General features: G+C 42.3%; 1 protein-coding gene across 8 annotated transcripts in view; it reads left to right on the forward strand.

Annotated features, from left to right (window-relative positions):
• Window positions 1-22,656, forward strand: part of MARCHF8 (membrane associated ring-CH-type finger 8) — an 84,891-nt gene extending 62,235 nt beyond the window's left edge. For 6 of the 8 annotated variants that reach the window (XM_052678114.1, XM_052678119.1, XM_052678118.1 and 3 more), the window contains 5 exons: window positions 11,054-11,133; window positions 11,437-12,282; window positions 14,189-14,369; window positions 18,206-18,353; window positions 20,644-22,656. In XM_052678114.1, coding sequence (XP_052534074.1) covers window positions 11,054-11,133; window positions 11,437-12,282; window positions 14,189-14,369; window positions 18,206-18,353; window positions 20,644-20,948 — 1,560 coding nt within the window. In that variant the 3' untranslated portion in view covers window positions 20,949-22,656. The remainder of the gene's footprint in view (window positions 1-11,053; window positions 11,134-11,436; window positions 12,283-14,188; window positions 14,370-18,205; window positions 18,354-20,643) is intronic. The other 2 variants (XM_052678120.1, XM_052678121.1) reach the window with 1 other exon arrangement.
• The last annotated feature ends 121 nt before the right edge of the window (window positions 22,657-22,777 follow it).

Raw genomic sequence — 22,777 nt, forward strand, 5'->3', positions numbered from 1 at the left:
GCACAGACAACTTTCACTTTGGAGCAGAAAGACAAGATTGCTGGATGTCTTAAATAACAAGTAGGGCAACTGCCCATTGCTTAAGGCATTGACCAAGCTGAAAGTGGTATTGTCATGGAAGCAGTGCAGCATTACCTTTTGTGTTCAGCTTCAGAAAAAATGTATTCACACAAAGGGTTTTGGAGTAAGCATAATGTGAGTGTAACTTCTGATTCATCCTCTCCCAAAACAGGACTGTGCCTATCCCTTGTTGCCCTTGGTCTTCTCTTCCTAGGATCTTTTCTTGGATTTTCAGGCATTGTTCAAAAGAAATGGCAATTTTTATCAAGTGTCATTGTACTTTTCCCAGAGTGTGCAAAATTCAACACAAGATGCCTTTCTGCAGCAGCTGTTTCATTCCTATTCCCTCTGTTGTTCTCACAGAGGAGCCCTATCCCAGCAGAAGCAGCATACATAAAACTGGCTGCACAGTTCATTCTTCATTCATCAAGAGCTGTTGGTGCAGTGGGAAGGACCTGACTTTCTGGCAGAGCTCTCCTTGGGAGCGCTGGCAAGTGAGATACCAAGATTTGCATTCTTCTTGAAGCACTGAAATGTTCAAAGTTTTACAACACACAGCAATTGGCTAAAGTTCTCAAGGGGAGCAGAAGTCAGCTTTGCCAGTTCAACTTGTGAGAACTGGTCGGCATTTAAGCAGCTCTTCTTCCAAGCTCAGGATCGGTGTGTCCCTGTGAGGAAGAAATCGGGAAAGGGTGGCAGGAGATCTGTGTGGATGAGCAAGGAGCTCGTGCACAAACTCAAAGGAAAGAAGAAGGCCCATGAAATGTGGAAAAAGGGTCTGACTACTTGGGAAGAATACAGGAATGTTGTCAGGGTCTGCAGGGATGCGACAAGGAAGGCTAAAGCCTGCCTGGAATTGAATCTGGCAAAGGGGATAAAGGATAATAAAAAAGGTTTTTTCAAGTACATTAACAGTAAAAGGAAGACTAGGGAGAATGTGGCTCCCCTGCTAAGTGACGGGGGTGTTCTGGTAACGGGGGATGCTGAGAAGGCGGAGAAACTGAATGCCTTCTTTGCTTCTGTTTTCAGTGAAAAAGCTCCCCCTCAGGAATCTGAGACCCTGGAGGTTAGTGAGAGGATCTGGGGAATGGAAGACCTCCCTTCTGTCAGGGAAGAGGTGGTCCAGGAGCGCCTAGGCAACACCAATGTTCACAAATCCATGGGACCCGATGGGATTCATCCATGGGTGCTGAGGGAGCTGGCAGAGGTGATTGCTGAACCGCTTTCTGTCATCTTTGAGAAGTCTTGGAGGACGGGGGAGGTGCCTGAAGACTGGAAGATAGCCAACGTCACCCCAGTCTTCAAAAAAGGCAAGAAGGAAGACCCAGGCAATTATAGGCCAGTCAGCCTTACCTCTGTCCCTGGAAAGGTGATGGAACAGCATGTATTGAATGTCATCTCCGGACAACTGGAAGAAGAGGAGGTTATCAGGAGTAGTCAGCACGGGTTCACAAGGGGGAGGTCGTGCTTGACCAATCTGGTAGCCTTCTATGATGTTGTCTCTGGCTGGGTGGATGGGGGGAGAGCAGTGGATGTAGTCTACCTTGATTTCAGCAAGGCATTTGATACTGTCCCCCACGACATCCTTATAACAAAGCTGAGGAAGTGTGGGATAGATGAGTGGACAGTGAGGTGGGTTGAGAACTGGCTGACTGACAGAGCACAGAGGGTTGTTGTTGGTGGTGCAGAGTCCGGTTGGAGACCTGTAACCAGCGGTGTTCCTCAGGGGTCTGTGCTGGGTCCGGTCTTGTTCAACATCTTCATCAATGACCTTGATGAGGGGATAATGGCCACCCTCAGCAAGTTTGCTGATGATACGAAGTTGGGATGATTGGCTGACACGCCTGAAGGCTGTGTTGCCATTCAGCAAGACCTGGACAGGCTGGAGAGCTGGGCAGAAAAAAACCGGATGAGGTTTAACAAAAGCAAGTGTAGAGTCTTGCATCTGGGGAGGAATAATTCCATGCATCAGTACAGGTTGGGGGATGACCCGCTGGAGGGGAGCTCTGCGGAAAGGGACCTGGGTGTCCTGGTGGATGACAGGTTGGCCATGAGCCAGCAGTGTGCCCTTGTGGCCAAAAAGGCCAATGGCTTACTGGGGTGCATTAAAAAGAGCGTGTCCAGCAGGTCGAGGGAGGTGATCCTTCCCCTCTACTGTGCCCTGGTAAGACCTCATCTGGAGTACTGTGTCCAGTTCTGGGCTCCCCAGTACAAAAAAGACAAGGATCTCTTGGAAAGAGTCCAGCGGAGGGCCACGAAGATGGTGAAGGGCCTGGAGCATCTCTCCTATGAGGAAAGGCTGAGTGATCTGGGTCTGTTCAGCCTTGAGAAAAGAAGACTGAGAGGGGACCTGATCCAGGTCTATAAATATCTAAGGTGTGGGGGGCAGAATGGCAAGGCCGGACTGTTTTCAGTGATGAGTGGAGACAGGACAAGGGGAAACGGCTGGAAACTGCAGCATAGGAAGTTCCGCACAAACATGTGCAAGAACTTCTTTACAGTGAGGTGACGGAGCACTGGAACAGGCTGCCCAGGGAGGTGGTGGAGTCTCCTTCTCTGGAGATGTTCAAGACCTGCCTGGATGCCTACCTGTGCGACCTGCTGTAGGGAACCTGCTTTGGCAGGGGGGTTGGACTCGATGATCTCTGGAGGTCCCTTCCAACCCCTACAATTCTGTGATTCTGTGATTCTGTAACTGTTGTTCCAAACATGAGCTTCCCAGAGGTACAAATGTTCTTATGTCCCTCTGTCACCTGCATCTGATCCATTCCGTGCTGCTGCTTCATTCTGGAGATTGCTCCTAGCAAGGGCCTCTGGTGAAATTAGTCAGAGATTTACCTCATTCATCTGCATGCTACCTTGTGCATCCAGACAATTCAGTGCTAAGCTACAACAATTTATACTGCAGCCTACAAGTTGGATGGCTGTCACAACCAATTTGTAGGGCAAACCAGGAAAGATTATAGTTAGCAGGATATTGCGTAGAAGCTTGAGTACATGGAAAATGTCATTTGTTCTGAAGTTTAATAGGAAAGTGCCTTTTATGTCTATCTAGAATAGTATAATGACCTGGCCAATAAAGCAGATTGAATGCGTGTAAAGGAAAATGTGAGGAAGTGCTTGGCTGCCTGTATAGCCCTTTCTGCAGTCCTCAGAGCTTTCTGTCACTGCACCGTTCTAAGAGGAGCTATGTAACAAAAGTTGAGTTTAATCAGCTATGTGCTTCTTTTCCAGATTGTGTGTGTGTGTGTTTGTGTGTTTACAGAAGCAATGATCACACTTTCTGCAAATGACTGTTGCAGCTATTTTTTTTCCCCACTCAGATCTAGCTTACAGTATAGCTGCTACAAACACTTGGTGCTGGCACTTGATTCAAAGCCCTTTCTGGTGCTGATATGTCATTACGAACCTGCTGTGATTATTACTGTGTGTCTTTCCACTGTTCTCAGTTGTACAGTACAACGTGAGTGGAAAGGATTGAGTCAGAACACAGCCTCTAGCCAAGAGAGGATGCTGCGTTATTCAGTGTGACTGAGGAAAGGAGCTGATGCCATAGGGCTCAAAGTGGTCAAGGAGGGAGGCAGGCAGATGGCATGGCTAAAATGAGATCAGCTGGTGAAGGTAGTGGGGCCTCTCTCAGCATAGACCCCAAGTGCTGGGGCCACGTGGAACAAAAGGGGCAAAAATGGCAGTCCTTCAAGAGCAGATGCCAAGAGAGGCTGAAGAGATGCTGGTCCATGCTGGTTCATGTGGCCAGGCCAAGAAATAAGAATGTGAACATTTGGCTGGGGATGATGGCCAGCAGTAGCAGAAAAAGAAGTAGGGAATAAGATGTAGGAGGATCTTCTTGTGATGCTATTAGATTTTGTGCAGTCTGTTACGCGCTGGGGGATGTGGCATTCCTCCAGACCTTTCTTTGCTTTTTTTGGTGAGTATATCTCAAACACTCCTTTTAAATCTGCTCCACAAAAAACATGTTTAAATTTATGGAATCTTTTCTGTACTTGTTTTAAAATTAAAAAAAAAAAAAAAAGAAAAAAAAAAAGAGGTATTGAAAGGAGATTGAATTGATTTAGCCATAGGACTCAGTCAGACAAGGCCCAGTTGCAAACACCATGTTAAAGACCAGTGACAGTGATTGGAACATTTCTGACTGACACACAACTATGCAGGCTGAATTCACATCTCAGCTCTATGCCCTAAGCCAGCGTTTTTACCAAGAAGCCACCATTCATTAGTAAATGCCTTCATCATATACAAGCCATACAGAAATAATTAACCTTAATAAGCTTCATCCTCTCTACATAGATAAAATTGACCCAAAAGCACAGCTAGTCACCGAGAGTAGCTAAAAAGAGGATTTTCACAGTATTGATAATTCACATCCTCTGCTCTTAAATAAATAAATTCTGCTAACAAGCAAATTAAATGGGATACTGACAAAGCTGATCTGTAAATAGTTATCCTCGAATTAGTGATATTGTTTAGCATTAAAGTGTCTGGTAAACTGATGATGTGATGTAGGGAAATATCTTTAGGTCATCTGTGTACTGTTCCTGTCATCTGGTTTCTCTGGAGGGCTGATTTTAGTGTTCAGGGGAAGTACCTTTTAGTCTTATTTTCATAGCCCTCTGAGAGGTAAACTTTGAAAATGCTAATACTGAGATGGCAGCTCAAAAGTGAACTGCTTTAAAAATGTAAATGCTTTGTCTTTTCTGAAGGCCAGCACAGCTTTATCTTTTGAGCAGGAGCACATAGTAAAGTATTAAATTATTCTTGGACTGAATGGCAGCCAGTGCAGATGCAAAGTGGTAGCCTAAGCTTGCTATGAAATTTAAAATCCATTTAGGCTGTTCATCAGCTTGGAACAGATTTAGAAAAGCATATGAATACACACATCCACTGTTGCCTGAAGCTTTGATGGATTCAGTGAGCATTCGTCCATAGAAAAGCTGTCCAGGGTTTTTAGTTGCTGAGCTGAACTGTCCTGTAGTCTATCAGATGACCAGGGCTCCCTGTGAAGGTCTGCTGTCAGAGGTGCTCTGCCCAGGTACATGAATCTAGGGGAAAAGGGAATGGGGAAAGAGAAGTTGCTTAAACAAAATAAACTCTGATACGACTGAGATGCTCTGGAAAAACAAGACTGCATAGTGTAAAGGTGAAGGGATGCACTTTTCCCCACTCAGAAAGGTAGGTGAGCTTGTGCCTGGGCGCAGTGTGATAGGGAGGACTTTCACTCCTGGTTTCTAGATGTAATTTTAATTATTGTCATGTACATTATGCAGAATATGGAACAAAGTTCTTCAAGGAGCCAGCTGCCAGTTCCTGTCAAATTGTTTTCAGAACTATTTGATGGAGTTGATCATTCTGAAAATATCTGTTTCCCACATCTTCATGAACAGTGTTTCCTCCTATGTCCTGTACCTGCATTTCATCCTTGTTGAGTAAAAAAATGCTCTTTTAATCTAAGATGCTAATACAGTGGAGCATTTGGGACAAACTTAGGAACTCTTTTTTCTTTGGCAGTCGAAGTCATAGTTTTATCATGCATCATTGGTGAACTGTTGTGATCTTTGTTGGTGGGTTTTTTTTTCCCCCAATATTTCTTCTTACCACTCTCCATTCTAATAATGCATCGTATTTCAGACAAAAAAAACTTGATATCAGCACGCACTGGAAGACAATGTGGCATGCATCCAGTAGGGAGGAATTGTGTAGACTAGAATTTACTGATATTTGATCCTGCCATGCTGCAATTTAGAAAAAGCCTGTCAGCTGGGGCTGTCTGCCTTTCATGATGTCTAGTCTGCAGCATAGATGGCCTCTTCGGCCATTTCAAGTGCCAGCTTGGCCACACGACTAGTTACTGTCATTGCCCCATTGTTCTTGGGCATGCTGGTCCAGCTGGAGGCCTGCTCTGGAGACCACTTATAATTGCTGGAGGCCACAGCTGCAGTGCAGGAGCCTTCAGTCAGAGTGTACAGCTCTTGCTGGAAACATAAAAATACAAATGCATTGCATCCTTGTGAAGGTGGACGGCTGGAGCAGGAGAATGGTGTAGAAGTGGCCCACATCCAGCAGTTGTGTGGCATGCAATATGATGTCTCTTTCTTGAAGAATAATAGTCACATTCCCTGTGACTCTTAATAGTTGTTTAAGTACCTGAAGAATTGCCCAGTTAGCTATGGAGTGCCCTACAGTTGCACTTAGTGCTTCTTTTTCACCAAGTCCCCACTTCTGTTTTCTCTCCTGACTTTACTGACTGTTCCTAGATCCTGCCAGGGAACAGATGTGGGATGATTGTTCCTGGTTTCCATGGTGTAAACTAAGGGTGTAGCAGAGCATGAGGATTTCATTGCCTCTGGAGATGCACTACGCAAGATAAGTGTTGGTCATGTCCACGTCTAGCGGCAGCCCTGCCTTTTTAATACATGTTTAAGTGGCGTCTGTGCAAGACAGATGAAACAGCTTTTTGGTAATGAGTTCTTCTGAAATACAGTGTGAAAACCATCCCTCTGTCTTTCCTCTGTGGTTCTACCACATTCATCGTTGTGATGCGTTAATGCCAGCAGAGATGAATTGGATTCAAACAGAACTCCCAGCGGCCCATCACAGACCTCAGCACTGCATGCTGAAAAGCATCGCAGCCTCTGGGTCATTGGGGTGGGCTAGGTACCTGACTGTTCTTGGAAGACAGATGACTCCAAAGAAGTGGTGGTAGATGTCTCCCCTAAGCCAACACCTGCAATGATTACCTGTGTCTCCATAAGCCCCCTGAGGGTCTGCTTCTAGTTAGAGTTGGCTCAGCAAAGGAGGTCACTGTACTTCTGCTGTTCTTACAGGAAGGAGTCAGACAAACTGCTGCCATAGTCTGTTGGTACACGGCACATGTTGTACCCTCGGTCTGTTTGACAGTACATGCAACTACCTTCTTAAGCTTTCTTTTATTTTATTTTAAGTTCAGCAAAAGTGAGTAGTTTTGAAAGGAGTTCATCACTGTTTAAAATTAAGGCAAACCAGTAATCAGAATTCCATGTTGAAATGTCGGTTGTATTGTGTTTAAATGCACTATTGTTACTTTTGTAGTTCTTTGAAGCTCCTTGTGCTGCACTTCCTCCCAATAAAAGGCTTAAAATTATGCTGCTATCTGTAACTCTTTGTCTGCCTTAATGTCAGTTGTATGGCAAAGGAGAGGTGTACTCTATTATAATATGTGTATAGTGGGAAGTATGTTAGTCACCAGGTCCCTAGCTGAGAGTTCTAGAGATGTTTTTGTAGCCTGGATATTAGGGCCACAGTGTTGGTGCTACTTATGTGGCATCTAAAAAGGGTAAGGTTTGCGGTTCTGTTGAGGATAAAACTTTGTTGAGGAAAAACTTTCTTTACTTCTTCCGGACTTCCCATCAGTGGAGGAAGTGTAATAAGGTTGTTAAAATGTCTCATGCCCCGTTCTTTAAGATGTGTAATTACTTGTACTGAAGCACAGCTGAGACTGAGACTACAGAAGATATACCCAGAAGCACCATCTCAGATGAGCAGGTTATTTTGGAATAGGCTCAAGCCGATGACTTGTTCACTGTGACTTACTTCAAAGATGATATAATTTTTTGAGGCAGGGTGGGTATTTTTGTTTTCAGGTGTGCTGCAGGTAGTCAGCAGTAGACCATTGGAAGAGACCAAGTTCTTTTACCAAGGGATCACAGTTTGCAGAGTGGGGCAAAAATGAGAACAACCAGCTATGCCAGCATAAACACATGTTCATGTACGTATCTTGATGGCAGCACTGTAGAGTTGTGGGCTTCCTGTGATTATCCCAGAACCAGAGGGGAGAGAGCCACACTGTGACCTCACTGAATTGCGTTAGATGGGAATGTCAGTGGAAACAATTAACTAACTATTGACCTTTAGTTCCAAGCTATTTTAGGCCACCAGTCTGGCTGTACAGAGTAATTCACCAGCATGTAGCTCCTAGGACTTCATGTTAGAGGTAATAGTTATCCATTGTGAAGGGCATGAATATCCACAGAGATTTAGTGAGTGATTCTGAGGCTAGAAGGGTTAAATTCAAGCTTAGGATGTCTGTCAGTTAACAAACATAGCAGAACCCTATGATAAGGACTGCTTTAAAACCTATGACTGCTGTCAACATCATAAGAAGCTTACCCAAAGGTGCTACTACTTGTGAGGCTGCTACTGGATCAGTAAGGATGGTGGTAAAGGCTTTGCTCATTTTCCTGGCCTCTTTGGAGCTAAGCCTCGCATGGGAGAACAGTCAGGACTCCAAGCAAGCTCTCTGCTACATTCAACCATCACATCACCTCTATGTCATGTGGCCCTAGGCTGCCAGTATTTCTTCCTTTCTTCTTTTTGTGGCTTTTTTTGCATGTTGGATTCTGGGCAACAGCTTGCATTTTACTGCATTCTTCTCTTGTTGACAAGTTGTGTCTCACCATTAGAGGCTCATTGCTGTAACCAGCTAATGTCCTCTGGCAAATGCAGCTAGGGAAAGGACTGACATTAAACAAGTGCAAGAAAATAAGTGCTTTGTTCTGTCTCACCTCAGTATCCTATTTGATGTGCAGCGCAACTGTGTAAATAGTTTCACAAGGAAAAGCATGGGAGGAGCACAGAGTATGAGAAGAGGTGAGTTGAACCATGGCCATTAGTGGTAGCCTCTACTGACATCAGCTTCAGCTGAGGATGGGGCATAGCTTCCTCCAACGTTTTGTTCTTCTACTTTGTGCTGCCTTTTCATGTTTGTTAACTGGTTTTCATTTTTTGGTTGCATTTACATTTAGTCTAAAGATGGCGTAAAAGGCCTCTTATATACATGAAAAAGGAAGGTGGGAGGAAAAGGAAAGTTGCTTCAGATGGTTTTGTAATTATTTTTTTTACTTCTGTCAAGCTGCCTGAGCAGTGCTGGCATCTAGACGCAGTGATTTTGAAATACAAATGCAATTTCACTGTTTCTTCCTTGTCCCAGCTTTTTGATGTTCCAAGCAATGAGACTTTGACATGCTGTCTTGGTGCCAGGCAGTTGGATCAAGAAACCAGTAATGTGGGTTCAGAAGGAAATTTTGGTTCATTCAATCTAGTCATCTGCTATTAGACTGTCACACTGTATGCACGTCTGTCTTTTTTGGAACGCTTCATTTCTGAAATGAAACAGTAAAGAAAGTTGATTCTTTATAAGCAGAATACCTTCTGTGATTTGCTTGTAACAGAAAACCTGAGACAGATGTATTAACTGATTTGTGACTGCAGTTCCAATAATATATTGCTCTGTTTCCATGGCAGAATATAATGTGGTTTTTTTACTGGTTCAATATTTTGTTTTTAGCAGATTGCTAAATATGTCTTTTTAAATAATTCATTACTTAAGTCACATTAATTTTCATTTGCATAATTACAGCAGCAGATTATAGTGTCAGCTCTTTCACTAACCTGTCTTTCTTTTTACAAAAGTAATTACTGCACTCTTTTTAAGAGATGGGTTTTAGTCAGAGATGTGCCTGCTTTTAGAATAGGTTAAACAGCAAGAAGAAGAATTCCAAATAATAGCTGAATTCACCTCACTGTATGATCAGTCCTATACCATTAGCATGCCCAAGTGGTGTAAAACGTAAGGATGATGCTTTCCAGGATAAAGCCCAAACCTATCTTTACATGTTTAATTTGTTTTGTCAGTCGTGACATTGTTCAGTTTGCTTTTTGGAGCATGGTTATCCTGTTTTTTTGTTCTGTATATAAACCTAGCTGGCTGGGATGGGAAAGCCACAGTGCCTTGCTGCAGGTTGAAAGGTGTGTGTTTGAGCCTCACCTTTGGCCCCTGTTGGCCCAGTTGTAAGTGGATACCTGGTTTTTCATGCTCACACACCTGAGACATCCTGATGCAATACCAGGAACGTTGCTCTCCACTGCTGTTGGAGCACCTTCATGGTTTGCAAGCTTTACTCAACTGATCAGAAGAACCGTAAACCTGTGTTTGAACTGGGAAATGGGAGCAATGTTTTGCGGGCGTAAGTGAGCTGCATGGCATATCCAGCAGCTGTAGAGTGTGGAAGAAATGGGTTTAGAGATTCTCTGCCCATTAAGGGGTTATGAACATATCTCTCCTCACTAAAACCTTTGGGAAGTGTTCTGAAGTTTCAGTTTGACGCTCACAACATACAGCAGCAAAAAGGCCTGTAATAGTAGGCTGTCAAGATGGTTATTACCATATTGACTTTAGAAGCTTGTTTCTTAAGTGCTGCATAAGCCAAAGAGCTTAGCTTTTTTGATTTCAGCTGAATTCTGAATTCTACACCTATTCGATTTCGCACTGTGGTCACATGAATGTGGCTACCATTATAGCTTTCCTGCAAGGAGGTGGAAGGCCCTGTTGAGGTAGGAAGGGGTGAAAGGCCTCGTGAAATACAATGAGTACTTCAGGGAAGGGTCTGGTTTGGCAGATGGTGCTTATGTGTATATGCCAGTGCTGAAACTACCTCCTCTATAAATAGTCTCTGTGTCTTGTGGAAAAAAGAAAAAAGAAAAAAGAAAAATCTCCTAATCTCTTGTCATTGTTGTAAGTGGAAGGATTAGCTATTAGGTGGTAGCTAAATTACAACTAGTCTGCATACACACCTCCATCTAATTATGCTAATTACTGTAGCATTGCTCATTTCCTGAGCGGTTGTTCCGTGCAATGTCTGACAGCTGGCAGGTTCCGCTCCAGAGATGGCTGCATCTGACCTTGGGGAAAAATGTTTCTGTTCCGATCTCTGTTTTTCCAAGGATGAGGCTGTGACAACCTTCCTTCTTAGTGCTTGACAATGACACCTCACTTTCTTGCAACCAGCCCTTGAATATCTGATGTAGAGTGTTATCTGACTCCATATGCTGTGTTCAACCCTGAAGGTGACTGCAGTGCCTACAGAATTTTTCCGACTTCTGACTTGCTTTTTTTTTTTGTGTCTGTTTTTTTTTCCCCTTTATTTTTATGTCACTGCAGGCTGGAAGTCCAACCTCTATCACAGCTCCCCATGGCTTCTCTCGGACTTCTGTTACGCCATCCAACCAGGACATCTGCAGGTAAATTGTCCTGTTTGCATAGCTACAGTGAGGCTTGTGCAAGCTTCATTTAAGAAAAACCAAAACTGAAAAAGCATGTGGATGGGGAAGTAAGCAACATGGGGTTCTGGTCTGAAGCATTCCTTTTGTTTGACTCGACTGCTATCTAACACTGCTTCATTGAATCCCACTGACTGGCCCGCTATGTTTGCCATTCCCACACTAGCTGTAATTCTCATTTCTTCACTTTTAATTATATGTGTTCTCTTATGTAATTGTTTTTTTTTACTTTCTGTGCTTTTTATTCCACTGTTCTGCATGCAGTTCCAGTGCAGTGTTTTCTGAATGTTGTCATCACAGTCCAGTGCAGTCTGCTGTTGTCTTGAAAAATCCTCACTGCCAGAGTTCTCTGACACAAGGGGTCACTGTGACAGTAATCTGTCAGGACACGTTACATGCAGCAAAGAGAAACTCCCATGGGCAGGATCGGGGCCAGGCGCTCAGGGCTGCTAAGAATGTAAAGCCCACCCGCACTCTGAAATTCTCCAAGTCCCTCAATGACGTGGACCAGAAGGCACAGAGCACCGGTGAGTGCTTTGACTACGTGGAGCGAACATGCTCGGAAGGCAAATTGACCCCGACTCAAGAGCAGTGTTTGAGGATTAACAAATTTCATCTTAAAGAGAGGAAATCGCTGAATCTCAGGCCTCTTTCTTTTAGCAATTCTAAACACTCCTACATCCCTTCCCTTTCCAACTATTCGAGTGCATCAGGAGGAGCAGAAAACCGCAGCGCTGTACATATCCCCTTGCTGGAGGACAGAGTGGACCATGACACCTCAAGAAGCAAAAAACTGTTGCGTTACCTTTTTTCCTTCTCCCACACCTCCAGCACCAGCAGTCTGCATAAGTTCCACGAACTGGAAAGCTATTCCAGTCACTTCCAAGCTGAGAAATCCTCCAGCATGCTGGTGGAAAGCACAGACTTCTGCTCTGAGGACATGGGAGATGATGACGTCTTTGAGGACAGCACCTCAATGAAACTGAGAACAAAAGAGCAGCGGGCACCACTCTGTTCGGTTGAGAAGGACAGTGACCTTGACTGCCCTTCTCCCCTCTCAGAAAAATTCCCCCCTCTCTCCCCGGTGTCTGCATCGGGGGATACCTGCAGGTTGGTGCGTCGGAGAACCTCCCCTTCGAGCCTTCCTGTGTGCAGTGGTGACCATTCTGCTTTCCCTGCCTTTGTGCTGTTTGTCTTTTTTTTTTTCCACCCTGTCACCTTGCTGTAATATGTGCAATGTGAAGCATGCAACCTTCTCTCTGCTTTCCTGCACCCCTCTGACGCACTTAACAAGTCTACTAAGCAAAAGCATATCCTTGGGAGTCAAATAAATTCTTCTGCAATTCGTTTCAGATTTGGGGTTCTGAGATCGCATTTTTCTTTCATCCTTGCCCAAACTGGGAATATTATGAGAGAATCAGTTACACATAGTAAAAACCAAGCTGAAAATTTCTTAGCTTTTAACAAGCAATGTGTTTTCCAGACAGCCACTGCTGAGTTTGTCAGAGCATAGGCAACAGAACGTTGGTTTTGAGTTCTGGTCAATATAGCCTAAGGTTATTTCTTAACCTTTACCTCCCCATTTCTAAATGGTTAAGATGAAAGAGAGAACTAAGCACTGGTTATTAGTGATAATTAGTGAGTAGTGTGAGGTCCAAAAAAGATGGGATCTCCTTGTTCCAGATACAGAGGATTAGCTATTTACGTAGGTGAAAGGAACACACAGCTCTGGACTGTTTTGTGGTAAATTGTCTGCAGGCCTGCCCCATCGCAGCTTCTGAATAAGTCTGGGGAGCAGGAGATGCCAAGCATAGGAGTAACTGTCACATCCTTCTACCAAGCATTTTCCTATCTTAATCTTTCTCCTCTTTGACACTGCTTTCTGAAGCTGACTTTGTTAATACCTGCCAGTAATTTTTTATTTCCTCAGTACCCCATTACCAGCAAATTCTAGTTTGTTACTTGCTTGTCATCAACAAGATGCTCTTTTAATCCACCCATTAGTTCAGTCCCACTTGCCAGCTATCAGCAAGGTCACAAGAGGCAAGATGCTACACATCAGTGAGAGATTTCAGTAACAGACAGGGATGGCAGCATGCCAGGATGTGCTTCACATATGCTTAGTAACTTATATTCATTCCCTGAGCTCCTTACCATCCCCCTTTCAGTTCCTGACCTCTTCCACATGGTTAGAAGGACTTAGTGTTGTCTGATGCAGCCCAAGTGCTGTGCGTAAATTGAAGCTGGAAATCAAATGCCAGCACCTGGTAGTAGCACTGTGTCAGGTGTCCTTGCTATTTGGAGTTAGACGGTGAGGGAAGCTGGGAATTTTGCAGAGCTGGTGCTTCCTTAGCAACTTTTGCAAAAAAAAAAAAAAAAAAGGAATTGGAAGAGCAAAGCCATTAGTCCTTTTAAAGTAGGTGTATTTGGGGAAAATGGATGCTGTATCTTTGCAGTGTGGTTCTGTCTCTTAGCATTTGGCACTGGAAATAATCATTTCCCTTGTGCAAAATTTGGACCAAATTAACTCTCTGTGATACTGGGTTGGGCTGGTTCACAGTTCCTTTGGGAATTTTGTTTCATCTTCTGCATTACATTGTAATTCATGAGTACCTCTCTGTGCATACTTGGTCTTGGGAAGTGCGGTCGGATCTGTTTAGATGCTGTTTTCAGTTAAGTGCTATTGTTCTAGTAGATGAAGGATTGTCATTTCTCACACTTTTTATTTTTTCTTTTGGGTACTAAATTTCTGTCGGGCTCTGTGTGTCCACCTCATCTGTTAGAAGGCAACTGTCTAGTTAGCAGTGTCTGTGCTCAGATATTTTGTGTATGTGTATGCGTTTGTGTAGCAAGGCAGTTCTTTAGTTTTAGCTCCTTTATAGAATACATTCCTTTGATGCGTGTGTCTTAGGATCATCAACAGATAACCATGTGTGATCACAGATATTACATGCCTCTTCTTCCACATGCTTTCTGCTTCCTCTTCTTCTAATGAGCAGCTTTGCTTCTGATTCAGGATATGTCACTGTGAAGGAGATGATGAGAGCCCTTTGATTACCCCCTGTCACTGCACGGGAAGTCTTCATTTTGTGCACCAAGCCTGCTTGCAGCAGTGGATCAAGAGCTCAGATACACGATGCTGCGAACTCTGCAAGTATGAGTTCATCATGGAGACAAAGCTGAAGCCTTTGCGAAAGGTAGGCTTTGTTAAACGTACATCTGTGCAGAAAAGAGGCTGTCATGGCCCACAATCCCACAGAACCAATTTGGTGGCTCCTTAGTAATTCTGGTCAGTTTTGTATAGGTGCTGAACAATTTCAGTTGTCTAACACTCAGCTTCATGAATTTAGCATCAGTGGAGTCCAGCTCTGAGAAGTGGTATTTCCCTGCTCTGACCATTGTCAAGATAATTCTGCTTCAAGAATTCATCAACTGCCCAAGTGAGAAATGAGTCTCAGTCCTTCCTCCCTTTACATTGTCCTACATTTAAAATATAGATTTAGTACAGCCCAGCAGTGCTCTCTGTAAATGCACTCATGTACACTCACGCTCATGCATATGTGCACGCAGCAGCCTGATTTTTTCACAGTTGGTTTTCAGAGCTGGTGCACAAAGGCATTTGCTTTCCAGTTATCCATGCTGTTTCTCTGGAAATATTGTGTTTTGTATTACTGCTGTCTGCTTTGTTTTGCTGTGCTGAGATCCACATGGCTTTTAAAGTCTCTTGAAAATATGAAGATCTCAGTTTAAAGTTACTTTAAATCATATGTTCTGAATGTAAATGTAAATTGATTGAAATTTTAGCTTTTTTTTTTTTTTTTTTTTTTTTTTTAAGGAGCATACCTATTTTAGTGTAAGTAGAAGGATGTTCACTGATAAATGTTTTCACTTTTACCTTTTCTTAGATTATGTACGATCAGGTTTTAGTACTTTGGGCTGCTATGACCTGTTTTGTTTTATAAACAAATTACCTATCCCAAGTCTGGTGATTGAGAACTTAGATATCTTTGTGTCTTGTAAGACCAATTTTGTCCTCCCACATTTGCTAGGCGTTCAAATTCAGTTGGTCCTTACCATCAGGATTCTGAGGTGAAAGTCACTGGTGTTCTTACCACAGACAAATCTTGCTGTGGAAGATGTTAACAGCAATAATTTCAGTCTAGAACTATAATAACTGAGAAACATTCAATTATTGATTATTCTAAATGACAAGGGATGGGAAGTCCAGACTGCAGCCATCTGAAAGCTGCTGTGAGAACTTGTCTGACTTCTAAAAGTGAATCCTAATAGAAAACAGAGCAGATTTCAAACTCTTTATTGGTTTTATTTATTTTTTCTTAATGGAGATCTATGGTCCACGAAGTATATAGCAGAGGATGTAATGTTGACAGCACAACCTCTGCTTATGACAGCATAGAAGTGCTGCCATCTAAGCTGTAGCTTTTTCTTTGGTAGCCTCTTAGCACAGGGCATAGTAGCTCGGAGCTGCAGTTATGGCTGCCACAGGCTCTGCTATCACGCAGACAGAACTGCACAGCCCATCTGTAGGATGTGAAAGAAATTGGAGGAGCCCAAATAAAAAAGACTTGCTGTAGGTGATGGTTAGCTGCTGATTTTTCCGTGCTCACCCTGCCTGGAGTGGGCGGGAAGCATTTCCTGCATATTGGTACACGGTGAGAAAAAGCTGTTGGGCACCTTCAGAAATGAGTCATTCGGCATCAGTAGTTATATCTGAACAGGTCATCCATTGGAGAGAGACCAGATGCCAGGAGGTGGGGGCTGAGCCATAAGTAGAAGGATAAGAAAGAATTTACCTTTCAAATATGTCTGAAGGATCCTTTAGAGGTTCAGCTGCAGCCAGAAGACAAGCTGTGTCTTCAGCTCATCCTTTATCATATCCTGTCAGTCAGGACAAAACTGTCTGGAACTGGTGATTACGGACAGGATGGAACAAATAATAGGGCTTGTGCTTCTCTGCAGGGCAGAAATGAAATTTAGCATCCTCAAAGTCTTAAGGCTGTATTGCATCACTGCATATTGGTCTGTCTTATGTTCAAACGTTAAGTTATAAGGGGAAGAGAGTGAGGAGCAAACTGCATCACAGTACAAGTGGAAGTGAGGGGAGACAAGAGAGGGAGTCTCCATTTTATAATTCAAATGAAAACAAAACAAAGAAATAAAACCTAAAAGTTCTGTAGATTTGATAGAAATGCTGGCTTATTAAATTGTGAAATGTTGCTTGCTGTGTCATAAGAATAATGCAGCATGGACCTCTGGGTCCTCTCTTGTTTCCTCTCTGGGCTAGGGCAGAATCAAACTAGCAGAATAGCTCCTCTGCTGTGCACTCCTGTCTTTGGAAAGATGAAGTGGTATGGGATGGTTTGGCAGCTGTGATGCCAGCATATAATAAGAGAAGTAAGAGTCCAGTGGAAGATCTCTACCTGCAAAAAAAAAAGAGGAATACAGTCAAAATGCAAGTCCTTGTGGCCCTGTAAGAATATTCACACATGCTTACACTTTGACAGAATAAATGAATCAAATTGTATTTTCTGTAGATAATGAACACCATTGTTTAGATGCAAAATCCATTTCCTATTTAAAACATATTGTCCAAAGCAAAAGTTTTTGTCCAGTCTTTTTGTAACAATAATTGAAAGTGTGTAGTTTTCTAGCATGATATGTGTCTGGTATATCACTGCTGGAAATCTTCTGTTCTTCTGCCATGATGAGATTTGAATGACCACTGATACAGAAATGTGGCTGTGACTTACTTGCTTGTTGGCAAGACAGAGAATATTTCACAGAATCCCTGTTTTATGGTTCAACCATTCTTGTATTTGCAGCAGTGGTAACAGTAATTCAACCTGATGAGTGATCTCATTAAGGTCATCCTCATTATCTTCCACACTTTTCTGCACTTTTCAAAGTCAATTTTTTCTGCAAGTTATTCTAGGAGACACCAAATACACCTCTCTAGAGCACATAGGTATGTATGAGAAGCTGATGTGCCCCTGTATGCAGTTTGTGGAAATACGAGGAAAGCTTGTCTTAACACTGTCCCATGCAAATATGATGAGGGATGTGCAACACACCTGCAAAAGTTTTCTTCATACACATCAATTGCTTTGGAGACAAAAAGAAAAAGAAAAAAAGCCCAACAATTTCCTGGCGCCATTGGTAGAAAAGTAAAGAAAAGCTGATTCTGAAAAATTCCCTGTATACTTGAAGCACCTGTAGTAACTACCTTCTTTCTTTGTGTCCTTTCTAAACGACAGTGACCTGATGTTGTGGTTTCTCCTGGGACTGTATAAACATTATGATAGGCGCAGGTCGGGGGGTTCAATTTGCTGCATCCTTTAAATTGTAAAAGCTGTCATCCCCGTTCTGCTGTATACTCTTAGGGCACATATTTAAGTGTACTTGAAACACTGAAAATAAAATCCATGTTGCTGCTCTAAGTAGTGTTAAATATATGTGAAGATTGAATAAAGCCTCCAGAGATAGGAAGTGAGAACTAAACAGCCTTGAGCTGAGTGCTAAACAGCTTTGACTGCACACTGGGATAGTCTAATGGCCCACATTGAGATGCCATACACATACTGGGTGATTGGATTGTGCACCACTCCTGCTGCAGCGTGTTACTGAATGGCTGCCTGAGCAATGACACCCTTTTGCCCTTCATGATGCTCATTTCTGACTGTGGGTGCTTGCTGTTCATTGCTTTGCAAATACACTAAAGAACAGACTTGCTTGAGCTGTGCTCGGTTCTTTGTGGGATAACTCAGTGCTGCAGCTCTGGATGGAGATGAGTGCTGTTATCCCCTCCTGCACCAGGAGTGATTGCACCCTTTATGGCAGAGCAAGCTGCCAGCTGCACGCACTGTGGTCAGAGCAAGAATAATGTGACTTACAAAACTTAGGGGGAAACTGGTCCTTTGCCTGCTTTTGGTTTTGATCAGTGTTTTCTCTTTATACTTTCTGGTAACTGTGATAAACACTTAATCTCTTGTTCTGCTTCTGGGTTTCTTGCCAGTGGGAGAAGCTGCAGATGACAGCCAGCGAGAGGAGGAAGATCATGTGCTCTGTAACATTCCATATCATTGCCATCACCTGCGTTGTGTGGTCTCTGTATGTCCTCATAGACAGGACTGCTGAAGAGATTAAACAGGGACAGACTACTGGTATGTTACTTGGTTATCTTCCTACTTACTCATTTGGAATTATTCTTTATCCTGAATGCAGAGAGGATGCAAAGCCTGAGAATGCAGGTAATGCTTTTTCTTAGATCAGTCAGCTTTAGGCAGAGATTGAGTTGATGTAAAAGAACAGTTCTAAAGTGATTTAGTTAAATTGGTGTAAATTTGTCTGTAGATTCTTTTAAGTCTATTACGTGTCAATTTTACACTTGTGAAATGCACAGATACAAGAGAAAACCACTGTAACTAAACACAAAATTGCACTGGCTTTGCTAATTTAGTTCTAAGCTGGAACACTTACTGAGATGACAAGCATGTAAGCATCTGTTTGCTACTATGACTACCTTTAGCTGAGTAGAAAGAGAACAATTTTAAAAAAGGGAAGAAGGAACAGGAACCAAAGTCCAAACCTCTGAGCTACACTAACAGGCTTATTTTTTCTATTCAGCCATCTTCGAGACATATTAGCACAACTTTTCTGCGGGAGACACATTTGACTGAAGAAATTAGAGTGGTTGTGTGGGGAGCAGAGAAATTCAGAAATTCATCACTACACGGATGTCTTAACTTCCAGAGTAGCAGATTTCCTTCAGTGTGCCAGCTGTGAGCTTACTAAATTGAAATGGGTTGACTTTGGAGTGCCGGGCTGTGAACTTGCAGCTCTTGCAGAACTGTTTTTTCAGGCAGCTGAGCTCCCCCAGAAGGTGGGGATTGGAGTAACAGGCTGTGCACCAAGGCTGGGTTTTAAGGCAAACCGTCCTTGCTCACAGAGGTTGAATGCCAACCTCAAATGCAGTTGGGAAATGAGCATCTATAAGTGTGCAATTCCACAGAGCTCTTACAGTCTCTGTAGAGCAGAGTCACACGTCAGACAGCTTTGCTGTCATTTGTTTAGTTTAGCTGTGGTGTGATTGTTCATAGTTTCAGTCAGGAAGCTGCTTTGAATGAAAGTTTGTAGTTTCTGTTCCATCCAACACCATCTTTTCCACGTATGGTGGAAATTGTTCTTTCAGTGCAAGGTTTCCATATGATAAAGAAAAGCACTTTCTCTCAAAGATTTATCGTATCCTCGTTACTTTATTCAATACATTCAGTGAACATTACTAGGTATAGTATGGCTACATAGTACTTGTTACTCTGCTTTCTTTGCTTCCTTCATTTGGATTCCAAATCTGGGGGATGCTCTGACGAGCTGCAGCGTGCATGTGTTTATTCATTCATGTCTGCACAGCAAGGCGTAGGCTATTGCTGCCTCCAGATGGCATCAGATAGCTCCCCTGTGAATCAGAGGTCCAGGTATTCATCACTAGTGGGATTTCATCAGTAGTCATGTTGCAGTGCAATTTGGGTCTGGAGACTAAAATATTTTAATTCGTCCTACACTGCTGTGCATTTCCAAAAGAACAGTGGCCTGTATCTTGTAAAAACTTTGAAGACTTAGCTATGATTTTGTTACACTGCTAATTCTCTGAGAAACCTGAAAGTGAGAAGTTCAGCATGATCTCATATCCATCTTGGGATGCTTGTCTTTCAGAAGGAGAGAAACTGGATGGATACAGGATGTGTATAAGCAGAAGATGTATAAAATCAGTCATTTCTCATTTAAAAGTATGTTATAGGGATGTAACGAGATCCAATGGCTAGGAGTTCAAACTGGGCATATTCAGGAAAAGTACTGGTGGTCATTTTTATTATGTCAAGTGAGCTTGCCAGAATGCTTCAGCATCCCCAACACTTGTCATTTTGCATCAGAAGAGATGCTGTAGTTCAACTATGATCTACTGGGTCTTATGCAGGTAATCAAATTGTCAGTTTTGTGTCAAGAATGTCTCAAGCTGAATGGTGACAATGGTTCCCTTCAAAGACTGTGGCTGTGTGTATTGTGTGATCACGGAGTGGGACACATCTCTGAATATCTTACTTTCAAGAGGAAAGTGTGCTATAGAAGCCCATTCATAATCTGATTAAATTTTCTTTTAAAAATAGGTATAAAAGGACCTAAAGTTTATACCTGGCTGTTGCCTTGGTTGTGCTGCACAACTGCTTAGTCATAAAGGATCGAGTGTTTTTGTGGGTTTTTTCTCTTTGAGGAGTGATATGTTATGTGAACTCAACAAGCTTAGAAGTCTACGTGTGTTAAACCTGAAGGAAGAAAAAAAGAGAGAACAAGAAAAACAGCAAAGTAAGAACTCTTAAGGTGTGTCCTTGAGAGATTCAGTATTGACCTGATGTTTTCTCTATTCCTTTTTTTTTTTTTTTCTTCCCTTTCTTCCAGGGATTCTAGAATGGCCATTTTGGACTAAGCTGGTTGTTGTGGCTATTGGTTTCACTGGAGGACTTCTGTTCATGTATGTACAATGCAAAGTGTACGTACAGCTGTGGAAGAGACTTAAAGCTTATAACCGAGTAATATATGTACAAAACTGTCCAGAAACTAGTAAAAAGAACATTTTTGAAAAACCTGCACTAATGGAGCCAAACTTTGAAAGTAAAGAAATGCTTGGGGTTCACCATTCAGATACAAACTCTTCACATTACACAGAGCCAGAAGACTGTGCTGCAGAAATCCTTCACGTCTGATTACTGGGTGGGAGGAGTAATTCTGTATGTCCTTGAAGATTTAAAATATCGTTGTTTACTGCAAGCTGCTCTACCTTTTTAAAATCGGCTAACAGCTGAGGGCTGGCGGATGACTTTTTTTACATTTGTGTTTTGTTGGAATTTTTTAAAATCCCTTCAGCATATCTATTAATGTTATCATGGTTGTGTACCTCTCAACATTGTCTCACATGCTGACTGATCAAAGAGCCACAGGTAGCTGGGTAGAATGAGCCTCGGTTGTGGTATCAAGCAAGCCACTGGTGGACTGTCATCAACTGCATATGGAGTCTGTTACTTTAGAATATGACTCTAAATGATTGTGGAAGGCATGTAGAGTATGGTTTGGTTGGGTTTTTTTTGTTTGTTTGTTTGTTTTTCTTAAGCATAATGAAGGAGGTTGTCCCAGATGCCGCAGGAAATGAGAGAGCTAGAGTCTAATCTACCGCTAACACTGCCACTAACATTTTGTCTTAGGCAGCAGGTGTAACATTATGCTTTACACATTGTGATGAGACTCACAAGGCATATAGCACTTTTAAAAATCTTTATTTTATGATGTGTATGTCCAATGAGAATGAAACTTGAAAGAATGTGTCATTTGCAGAACATTTCTTCGTTCTTCAACCCATCCATTCTACTAGAACGTAAGCCTCTTGCCTTATTTAAAAAATAAAAATAAATTCCAATGCATGATTTCCAACACATGCCCCCATTATCCTACTAAACATAACACTAAAAATCTCCCTCTTTGGCTTTCCTTTGAGGAGCAATTCTTTTTGAAGGATATTGCACTCGTGACATGTGGATGTGTACAATGTTCATTTTCAATGAATAAGGGTTTCAATGCTCTATTTTAGGGATTGGTTTTGCTTTTTTGCTTTGTTTTTAACAGGTCAGACCATCAACAAATCTCCGTATATATACCTAACGTAACTGTCATTCCAGACCATTGGTAAAAGGTTTGCTGGTATACTGGTGAAAATGTGAGCTGTTGTGGAAGAAAGATATTTAGTCAATACAGATGAAATTGGTTTTCTTTCTTTAGTACTGTGTCACGTGTGAATTACCCAAGAATTTGACATTGTGAGAGGAGGTGCTAAGATGAAAATTTAGGAAGTAAGTATTGCATTAAGTGGATGAATTAAAAAAAATACTTGCCTGTTTTAGTCCTGATGTGATGCATTATATGGTCAGAGAATAGCTTTGTCTGTTGCTTTGAGTTTGGGACTGGCTATTTAATCTGTCAGCCTTAATGAAAAGAGGGACAATTTTAAAATCTGTTTGCAGAGCTTTAGACAGACTTGCCCAAAGCCTGGGATGTCTGCTGTCAATTCACTTGTCCAATTTGCTTCACTGTCCAGCTTCAAGCTCTTGTTCAACCAAAGTCTCACATCAGTGTGACTGGAGTGGCCACAAAGCCCCACTGAAACTCAGTACACGAGGCTTTTGTGTATGAATGCTAACTTTCTCTACCTGAGCCCAATCTAAATCTCTGTAAAGTCAATGATAATTTCCTGAATGATGTCTATAGGAATCTCCTGGACTTCTCTGCTACGTAAAAGCCTCTACTTACTTGTTGAGATACTGAATTAAATCCCTAGGTCCAGTTCAGGTTTTGCGTTATCCTTTTCAAGTACAACATCACTGGGCATGACTTTTTCATAATAAAAGTGGTTGCTTTAACATATCCCAAAAAAATGAGAGATCATTGATTTTTCCTTTTTTTTTTTTCTTCTGATAATATACTATTTATTTATTTCTATGTTAATCTTTTTGAAAAATGCCCGAGATGGGACTAAGGTAAGAGA

Source organism: Tympanuchus pallidicinctus, unplaced genomic scaffold (assembly GCF_026119805.1).
Source record: "Tympanuchus pallidicinctus isolate F22 unplaced genomic scaffold, pur_lepc_1.0 scaffold16, whole genome shotgun sequence".
Lineage (NCBI taxonomy): Eukaryota > Metazoa > Chordata > Aves > Galliformes > Phasianidae > Tympanuchus > Tympanuchus pallidicinctus.